The sequence below is a fragment of the Corvus moneduloides genome, chromosome 2, assembly GCF_009650955.1.
Source record: "Corvus moneduloides isolate bCorMon1 chromosome 2, bCorMon1.pri, whole genome shotgun sequence".
NCBI lineage: Eukaryota > Metazoa > Chordata > Aves > Passeriformes > Corvidae > Corvus > Corvus moneduloides.
This window is the reverse complement of record NC_045477.1, coordinates 96,939,553-96,950,160: the sequence shown is the minus strand read 5'-3', so window position 1 is coordinate 96,950,160 and position 10,608 is coordinate 96,939,553. Positions and strand designations below refer to the sequence as shown.

Below are 10,608 nucleotides of genomic sequence, written 5' to 3'. Positions count from 1 at the left end.
AATTGATTCATGATGACTCTTTCCAATCTTTTCTTACACAGATCAAATCCAGAATCTTATCCATCTAGGAATACAGTGCTTCTGTCTTGAAACTTCCTCTGTTCCTCAGTACCCACTTGAGCTTTGGAATAATTTATCTACTGTTTAATGACAGTAGCCCAACAGCCAGAAGGAAATGCTGTCTTCAGTAAGCCCTCCTAGCCCCTGCAATGCATACACAGAAGGTGGCTCATGGGAAGATGCTATTCTTTATCTCCAAGCACCCCCCACTGTCAGTCCTTACACCATATTCCTCCTGTGGCACCCACTTCCAGGACCTAATAATGGGGGCTGGCAGGGTTCACACATTCTCCTGCTATCCAGGTGAACTTCTCACACAGACCTTTAAGAAAGTTGAAACTGCATAGAGTAATGCAGAAAGAGGATGGGAAACACATCCAAGTTCAGGTGCCTCATACAGCTGTGTCACACAGCCAGCTGCCTTAGGTATCTGGGTCCTGTCACCACATCAGTCTTGCCCTAGCACATTGCTTCAGCAAGGGAGAAAAAAGGCACAAGGAACTTCTTTGGCAGTAGGAGTCCCAGGAGAGAATAGCCCAGCTTCTAATTATTTCTTCTGTCAAAAATAATTCTGTTGCTTTTCACCCTGGGACAGAGCAGAGAAGGAAAGAAAACTGACCTGATGTGCTTACTTATGCATATGATGCCTTTTTTTTTTTTTTTTTTTTTTTTGCTATTTTCTTCATTACAGACACAAGGGATGCTGTCCCAAGTTTCCCAATCAAGCTTTTTCTCTTGTGGGTAGGATTTCTGAGTGTTTCTGAAGATAGCATCAGAAACATATGTTACAGACAGACAGGAGATAGAGGCTAAGCAAGTCCTGGAAGCCCAGTTTTAACACAACCCCCTCACCAAACATGCAAAGTTATGCTGCAAAAAGCAGCTTTCAAAGATTCCCTATTGACTTAAGCTAAGACATGTTAGCAGAAGAAAATTATCATATACACCAGATGAGACTGAGTGAAAAAGAGACAGAGCTGGAAATGGTGTTACAGTAATTTTGCATTTAACTCTGCTCATTTCTTACAAATCTTGTGTCAGTTTCCTACCTCATTTTACGTAAAATTTTGTTTTCAAAACAAGGTTTATGGTTCCTCAGCAAAAACCCACATTTTTCACAACTGTGGTCAAGTTCACCTTCACCAGGACACTGGTGACGTGTCTTCCACCATCATTCTGGTTTTTGTTCCTGGATGTGGTTTATCTGTTAAACCACTACTGTCACACAGCTCAAGGCGCCTGCAGCAGCTCGTCCCCAGAAGCTTCTCAGAAACACCCGCCTGGGCTGTGGTGAGAGACACCCGCTGCAGCAGTAGGAGTTACCTTCAACGCAAGCTGAATGAACACACCCTGAATGCTGGTCAACAGCTTGCCATCCCAGAGGGGCTGTTGTCCAGCCTCCCTGGAAACACTCCCCAAGAGAATCAGTGTGTGCAGCCTGTCACACATCATCTCAGAGCCAGAGCTCCGTGCACAGGATTATCCAGAGAGGACTGGTAAGCTCCAGGAGTATGACTTGCACAGACCTCAACATGTCCAAGGTTTGTCATGGAACAGGTCCTAACCAGAAGGGTGGTGGTTTCATAGGTCTATGAGCCAATCAATAAACATGCAGGGTGCTGTGGGCTCAGCTTGTTCCTCCTGTCCTTTCAACACTGTCTCAGCTCAGTTACTGTGCAGTAACACAAGGAACCAGTTCAAGATGCTGATCTAGCTGAGCGACCTTTCTTTGCTAAGGTATTTTATGGCTGGCTCAGATGCCCAGTCTGGTTCACTGCCGAGTCCCATGGGTGCAATGCTGAAAGGAAAAGGGGTGGGTGGGGATGGGAGGAGGAGCAAGGATGGGACTTGGTAGTTCACACTCACAAGGATCTTCATCCATGGTCCCACTCGGAACAGCAGGTGGCCACTGTGAATTTAAAAAGACTTCAAACGTGGACGCAGTTTTCAGAAATAAACCATTTCTTTTAATTGGCAAGTAGAACACACATTACAGATCATTAGTATTTTATAAACAATATTAAGTTACAATTACATGTTAAAAATTGCAGTTCATGGCAGCTAAAAGCTTGGAGTCCAAAACGTATCTTTGCAATGCTTCATTATTCCCTTTCCCCAGTCTGCTGGATGAAGATGAATAAAAGATCATTTATCATCTACTAAAAGGTGGTCTACTATATATTTGAACAAAACCAAAACTTAATTCCTAAGAACATCACTAACAAACAAGAGGCATTCAAAGTACTTTAGCCACCTTAATTCATGTCAGATGCAATGAGGACACAGTTAAGAATTATTCTTTAACACTTGAAGCAAAGACACAGACATCTTCACATTAAACTGATCAATGCTTTCTGATCCAACTCAGCTTAAAACCTGTACTAGCTTCTACCCCACAGAGGCCTAAAGTCCATCATGCAGGCTTCCAAGCCATCAAAGCTAGATGTTTGTATATCAGACCCTTACACAGAAAAATTATGGTGTACAACTAAACAGCGTACATAAATATGCATTTAATATTTAGAAGACCTTTATTCCTCTCCTTTTGTTGGTATTAGTGAGATACACAGCTCATTCCATTTTCACTACACTCATAAAATTAACAAGTTATCATTATGCATGTTAATATACTAAATATTGTTTAACAAGTCTCTTTTAAAAAGTATTTAAAAACATTTTTGGAAAAGTAGAAATCTATTTTCCAGAAAAGCAAGTGGTACTAGGATAGCATGGACTCCAGTGCATAAACATCCTTTCAGAGAAAGCCCATCTTGACGGCTTTTGTGCCTGGGAATCAGCATGTCTCAGCTGCCAGATTCATATTCTATTTGTCCTTCTCACTGCAGTGATAAAAGGTCATCAAAATCAGCTTACCTTGCCTTTCAGTTGGCAGGCTTTCAACAATTACCATTCACTGGACTGTGTAAGAGAGACAAGGAGCTTTGACATGAGTTCATTTCTCTCTTACTCATATTTATGAGAGTCAGTTTTATTATACTGCTGAGATTGCATCTTCAAATCCAAAGTCTGCTGAATGTGCCTGGAGAAATGACTTCGTATCTCAAAAATATCAAGAGTACCATTCAGATTTGAATTTCTATTAAAAACTGTGCACAGTTAGCAAAAATTACGCTGCTGTAAAAACAAATGGCCTGCTCCTTGGCCTGCTCAGAATACAAGCTACAACGTAGATGATTACACCAGAGGGATTTTTCTCTGCTTCTTGTCTAAATGCAGGCATTAAAAGTAAAGTGTTACTAAGCTTTTCCTAAGAGAGCACGCAAGGGGTGTGGCATAATATACATTAATCAGGAACAAAAACCAGTAACAACCAACCAACCATTCTACAAAATGCTGCATATTAGCAGCATGCTTGGTTTCCAAAACATAAGGAATTGCATGGGAGTTGTCAAGATGAAGTCCACACACCTTGATCATTGAACTGATCACTAGATTCCAAGAAACCAAAGCAAATTTAAAAATACACGACAACTGCCTAGAAGGCAGGGTTTTATCATCTGTCAATAACCAGATGAATAAAGTGCATAGCAACTATTATAACAGTTTCTTGAAAAGAGAGTATGTTTACCAAGTCTCAAAGTTTGTAAGCTTGACACTTATCCATACATTTTGCTACATGTGTGGCTTCCCTTTTGTTTTGCTATTTAGCATCACTGATTGACCCTTCAGCACTGTCCTGTGATTTCCTTCGCACTTCATATGGAATGTGCTGAGATCTCTGACTGCTGCCTGATGTATGTCTGGAAGCTCTTGTCACCAATGGGATGTTCTCTAGAAGAAAAGAAAAAAACCAGGATTATACATAGAGCTTTCTGTCAGGACATAAAAATATCAGACCAGAAAGTGGAACACACAAGAACTTTTTCCCTAAATTTGATTTTTAAAGGTGTAATTGTAATGATAATACTGCATTTTACTTGAGCTAGAAGAACTGACTGAATTGATCCTCTTTTTTGTCAGCCATATGCAGAATGCTTTATTTATATGTACACAAAATACAGTCATGTGGCTGTGTCAGCCACTCTTTCCATTTTTAAACCAACACTCCAAGATAAGCTGGTAAACACATGTATCTTCTGCTATTAACTGCTCAGCTCACCAGCATGGGTTCAAAATTTAAAACCAACAATCTAACAAACCCACACTTAGATTTTATGAATGAAACCACATTAAAAACAAGGATTAAAAAATTCCTTAAAGTCCTTTAAAATATTGTGATATCAATCCTAAGTCACACTGCTACTCTGTATGTATTTGCAGAATCTTTTTGGGACAAAATATGGTGAAAGCCAGAGTATAAGCAAGGGAAATATAATTTTCCAGGACTGTTCCCCTGTCTGTACAACCCATTGTACTTACTGGCTTCCATACTTTGTCTTCTTAAATTTATCCCTCTTATACTGAGCATGTTCCTGCTCTAAAGTTCCAACACCTTCAATAATCAGCCTTAGTGTTTTATATGTCTCCTTAGGGTCATCAATGATGAATGTAGAATACTCTTCCTCTTCAGGTCCATCATACACAGATTTGCTCCCACAGGCCTCTGGAGAAAAAAAATAAAGTACAGGAATAGATATCAGGCAGGGGGAAAAAGCAAGACAAACAGACTAAAAATATTCAGTCTGGGGTTCATGCAGTTTCTTGGTTTGCTCCTGTATGACCACCACAGAACTGTGGCTGACATCAACAGCAGAAGCTCCCTGTCCTTTTGCCGGGCTGTTGGGATGCACAGAGGCTGTCCCATGCCCATTCCCTCCTCCTCGTCTTATACGGGAAGGCCAGCAAGCCTGGCAGCTGCTCCAGGCTTGGTGGGAAGCTGTCCTTTGCTGCACAGGCAGTGCTTTCATCTCAAATGCCACTATCTGCACCCCATGCACACAATTTGGAAACTCTGACACAGGCCTGCCTCTGCCACTGTGCTGCAGGGGTGGCCAGCACAAAGTCAACTATTCACTTGTTGGGACAGGTTTCAACCCCAGGCAGCAAGTACAGGCTCTAATTCAAAAACATTACAGGCTGAAGTAGTCATGCTTTACCACATCACCCCGAAAAGATTCATGCAATAAGCATAAGCAGAATATGCCATGACTACTGCCTGGTTGCCTGCTTTATGACATATCCAAAGGGGCAAGTTATACTTCTACACCTTCTGATCTTACCAGGGAGCCTTCCTAAGAGATCTGAACACTGACTACACATGAACTACTTCTGCACTGTAGAGAGCACATTAGAAGGGGAAAGAAGGGGAAAGAGTATTTTACTTTGTCTCTCCTTCTAGCTTTACTGCCACCCCAGTCTCAGCTTTCAAATTCCCTTCCCCTTGCTGCACTGTCTGTGCCAGACCTGCGTCCTTTTCCCCAACACCGAAACTCGATGCTGACTCTGGCAGCGAGGATTCGGAACAGGGGAAAGCTGGGCACCAGTTCAGACAGCTCGGAAGTGGTGAGGATCTTGAGTTTGCAATTGCACAGCAGCCAGGAACAGATTAAAGTGCTTTCCAGTCTGCGTGTTTGACACCACTGGCTTATCTCATATTATAAAATAAAGTCCTATTTAAAGATCAGTGCCACAGTGAAGGCTTCCCCACCACTCCCTGTGCTAAACTGGGATTTCAAGTCTGGCACTGTGTACACCGGATACTTCTCTTGGCATGCCTACTAGTACCAACTTCCTCTGCTGTCTCTTCTTTCTCTTATCCTTTCCATCACATCTCTGCTTCCCTCAGCTCCTGAAGGTTTCCCAGTCAAAACTCCACTTTTCAACATTTCACAGGCATCCATAGGTCATCCTCGATGGGTAATTCCAAAAGAGCCTTCCCGAAGAAACCGTTTGTATCCAGCCTGTTCTTAGGATCTGAATCAGGCAACATGCACATGACTTCTGGTAACACAAAACCATATTCCACTGAAACCTCAGCTTTGCTGGTGGCTTCTTGGCAGGATCAGTAAAACTCTGGTTCAGTGCTGGCTCTGATTTGTCAGTTCAGAGCATCCAGGCAACACTCTGTGCCTATGCTATTTTAGGATGATGTGGTTAAGACCGTATTTCAAACAACTGTTATTACACAAAGAACATTTTTACAGACCACGAGACTGCACCAAAAATAATACACACAACTGCCTCAAGACAGCACAAGGGGAAACAAGTGAAATAAAGGCCACTGTGCTCTAGGATGTGATTTGCAAGGCTGGTTGAGCCAGAACATCCAACTTTTCACTGGTATTTTTGCCTTGGTAAGTGAATTGGAGATGCAATGATCTTTAATCCTCACCTTGCATTTTCTCTAATTTTGGCATATACAAGTTGAAAAGAGAGTAGATGCGCTCAGTTTCTCTATCTCCATCTATATCCAGTTGTATATTTGCTGGCAGGCCTCTGTAAGGCATCAGGGAAGAGAGGTAAAAGTTATATGCTTAACAGTGTATTATGGCACATAAAGCACTTAACAAGGAAAACAAAAGTGCGTTCTCATGAAAGCCAACAGATTGTGCAACAGCTCAAAACCATCCATGTTTTCCCAAAGGAAGAAGACAAGTTCAAACTTCTTTATGCCTCTATTTATCCAGCATATTTTCACTGACTTGAAAGAGAAGACTGTATCAGTACCCAGACATTTTGGTGAATTAGTCTGCTACAACCAGATGGAGGAGCCAAAGCACTGAACTTCCAACCACACAGGTCTTCTATTCTAACCAGTAATACAGTCTCTTCATTCCCCTCAGTTTATAGAGGAAAATTGCTTCCTACAAACCAGACAATACATCTTTAAGAGAGAGCATGAGTAGCCCCCTGAAAAGATCAGTTTAGAATTAAATCTATCCGCAGATGAGTGCTTCAGGAATTTGCAAACAGGATATTGAAGGGACTTCTGACATTTTTATTAATGACAAATGATCAAAACCAAAGTATTTTATCCCACAGCCAACTCTTATTACCATCTTTAACTCTAAAAAGTCAACATTTTGATCAAGACATGCAGAATCAGGAATACCAACAGATGGCCTCTGAACACTGGTTCACCTGGCAAATCTTGGTTAACTGTGAGCCTGCAAGTCACACTGCAGAGACACAAATACCCATGGCAGTACCTACACCTGATGGCATGTTGAAACCCTTACCCTGTGCAGGGTGTGCAGCCAGGTGTATTATCTGCAGTAGCTTTACAGCAAAGCCAGTGGCCATTAAGATAAGCCGAGGGATGGTAGACCGTGAGGCGCTTCTTGTTGCACTGGCTAACTTTGGTGAGGATATCAATCCAGTCCTTGGCCTCCACACAATTATTTGCTTGTATATACAAGACTCTCCTTTCAGGCTGGATCACCTGGAACATCTGCAAATAAACCACAGAATAAAGCACCAGAATGAGTCAGTGAACCTAAGACTAGACTTGGAGCGAAGAATTATTGCAGGAAAAACACAGCATACTGAAAGAATGGACTGATAAATACATTTCAACACAAAACCACACAGCAAGTGTGCCCTTAAAAGAACAAGACCTTTCACCTGGTGCAAGCAGTAAGATACCATTCCTGTAGGAGATAATTTACAAATAGCTAATATCCACTTGCTGCTTGGGTCTCAACAAGATTTGTTGTCAGCCTTGGGGAAGCAGTTTTAATAATGCTGCAACTCCAAGTTTTGGAAGGCTGACAAAGGAACCCAGTGCTGGCCTGAAAGGAAATGCTCATCAGCAGGAGGCAGAAAAGAAAAAAACAAAGAGTTTGGATCCAGCCTTAGTTTAATACTGCCATTTCTCTAGTCCTTTTAACACCTGCATGACCCTTGCCTTTTAGTAACTTCCATGCTTCTGCACTCAACTACAGCTGCTATTAGAAAATCACAGAAATACTGTTTCTCTTCGATTGAATCAGGCAGTTTAAGTAATTACACATTAATTCTGCATCACGGCTTGGCCACTGAAAATCTAAACTAAAGCTCTCCTGCCTGTTCAAAACAGCTTGCAACCTACCTAAAAGGGTATTTATTTTCTTGAAGAAGGAAATTTCTGATGCACAGCCTTATTGCTTGATTACACTGATCATGCACTGAAGATTACTAGGCTGAAGTTAGTGATCCTAGCTGCAAATTTTGGAAAGGGAGATTTCCTTCATTTCCTCTAGCTTCTGCAAGTATTTAATTTTACTGCATTTTCTTCTCTTTCAGGTATGCCTAAATTATCTTTCTCCCCTCCACTTCCTCATTTGATTATTCAAATCATTTGACCGTATCATATGGAATACAATTTTCCAAACAGCTGTTTTAAAAAGAAAACCAGAGAGGTGCAAACACAGACACAAAAAAAAGACCAACAAAAAAACATACAAACAAACCAATCAATAACAACAAACCAGACCCAACAAAATTAAAATTTGCCTTTGTTTGTTACACGGACCTGAAATACTGGCTTGAATTCTGCACCTAGCTGGTTGGGAGAATGTTGCAGACTGGTACCAAGCACAATCCTTTCTTCCTTTGTGACACTTTTAGATGTACATGATTCCAAACAGCAAAGGGAAAACTCAAACAACCATTTCCCTGGATCTAGTATCCCTACTGGTATCAGGCAATAATTAGAAAGGCACAATACACAATGGCAGTGTAGGAGCTGCTTGGTGTGATCAGTCCAACAGCATCAACTACACACCAAAGAGTCCTTTTAATAAAACTCTTCAGGGCATAACTGTCAATTTCAGTCTAGGAAACAGGGAAGGAAGGAAGAAAAAGGAAGACAGAAGCGTGTAGTTCAACCCTCACATTAACTACAGGGAAAATAATTTTAACACAGAACTACAGGGAAAATAATTTTAATGTCCTGCTGGGGTAAATGGAGCCTCCTGCATTCCAACAAAGGAACAGATTTAAGGAGTATGGCTTTGTGTAAGGGGATACCAACCAAAGTGATCCAACATATGGCAACGGTTACTGAGGAGCCCACAACTAAGCCAAGAATTTCAAGTGGCTGCAAGGCCTTTACACTACCAAAACCAGTTGCCTCTCAAACAACACAGAAGACCCAAACAGTACTTAAAGCCACCCTCACACTCCCCAAACTGTGCTTAAGAATGATGAAGGTTACTGGCCTTACTGTCAGACAGGCAGATTTATCATGAGTGAGAAAGACACACTTGGTGCAATTCAGAGCACAGATACACAGAGAGTATTTATACAAAATGTGAATTTTTATCACACTTAGCACCCATGAGGGAATATCCATTGCAAATACATCTGCTGTGGTGTTCCGAGAATCCTGATCTTGCTGCAGTAATCTATTTATATATGGCAATAAAAATAGGAATATATTAGCACAAGAAGGTGGCAACAGTATTTTCTACTGTTTATGGAAAGACTGAATCTTACTTTCCAGAATGGATGTAGTCACCTTGATATTCCAAGTAATACTGAATTTAAGCAACCAAAATAGCAGTTTTTGATGTTAACAATAAAGCCATATTTTTCCTATAATGAATCTTCACAATACAGACATATTTTGGTTGCTCAGTCTAGGTCAGTAGACTCAGCATGAGTTACAAAACTATAGCTCAGCTCCTTTCCACAGACAGTGAGTTTTATCTCAACTGTGTGGCTGCTTTCAGTTCAATCAAGTTAGTTTGCAGAGTGCAGATGACAACAGTTCATCCCATGTTACAGCTGCCTTCTGATAGCTTAAAGTATTTTGCAGCTTGGTTGGTTTTTGCCATGTAGTAGAGTTATAAACACCAGAGCAAACTACACTACAATTGAGATGTGTTCTAGAAGCAGATGGAACTGAAACTTACTCCATGCTCTAGCACAGAGAGAGATGCTACCAAAATAATACCTGAAACTGGGAAATACTGAGGAGTTTAGAATTGTATTTCCCTTTTAACAAAGAGCTGTTCAAGGAACCTAGTATCGAGGGCAGGTTTGGGCACTGCCCTGCATGGTGCTCACAAGCAGTGTAGACAGCAGGAAAGACTTAAAGGCAGAAAAAGATAAAAGTCACAACTATTTATGTACATAAATAAGTCTGTAGTAGATGCATGTTAAGAACCGGGAAAAAAACTGAGCGCTTTTTTTGTTTTATTTTAAATACAATTTTTTAAGGACTGGACTCAGCTTTACAGGCAGAGGTGTATGAAAAAGGTTCCCAACACCACCCAAACTGATCAAGTCTGTTCTTACACAATACAGAAGTTGGCAGTAGTGTTCCATGCATGAGAAATACAGCTGTGTTTTATTCCTTAACGTGGCAATCAAAATAGTAAACCATACCAGCACAGCGCAGATGTTGTTTTGGTACATAACCTAACCCAAATTAAACAGACATATACAAATACATATATATATGTACTTTCATTAAGCAATAAAGAAACATAATAGCTAATGAAGAAGTTGTGATCCTTCACAGTCATAAGCAGCGAGCTCCTCCCCACCAGAGAGGCCTGACAGAAAGGGCAGGGACTTGATCATTTTACCTGTGTGTGACCTTACAGAGCTGACAGCTGATCAGCAGTGCTCAGTACTGAGTGTGCTGCAGATCACGAAATC

General features: G+C 41.1%; 1 protein-coding gene across 2 annotated transcripts in view; it reads right to left on the bottom strand.

Annotated features, from left to right (window-relative positions):
- Positions 1-2,004: 2,004 nt before the first annotated feature.
- The window catches only part of RASA3 (RAS p21 protein activator 3), a 131,529-nt gene continuing 122,925 nt past the window's right edge, over positions 2,005-10,608 (bottom strand). For both annotated transcript variants that reach the window (XM_032100482.1, XM_032100483.1), the window contains 4 exons: positions 7,200-7,411; positions 6,353-6,456; positions 4,441-4,624; positions 2,005-3,852 (listed from right to left, as the gene is read on the bottom strand). In XM_032100482.1, the coding sequence (XP_031956373.1) occupies positions 3,777-3,852; positions 4,441-4,624; positions 6,353-6,456; positions 7,200-7,411 (576 nt within the window). In that variant the 3' untranslated portion in view covers positions 2,005-3,776. The remainder of the gene's footprint in view (positions 3,853-4,440; positions 4,625-6,352; positions 6,457-7,199; positions 7,412-10,608) is intronic.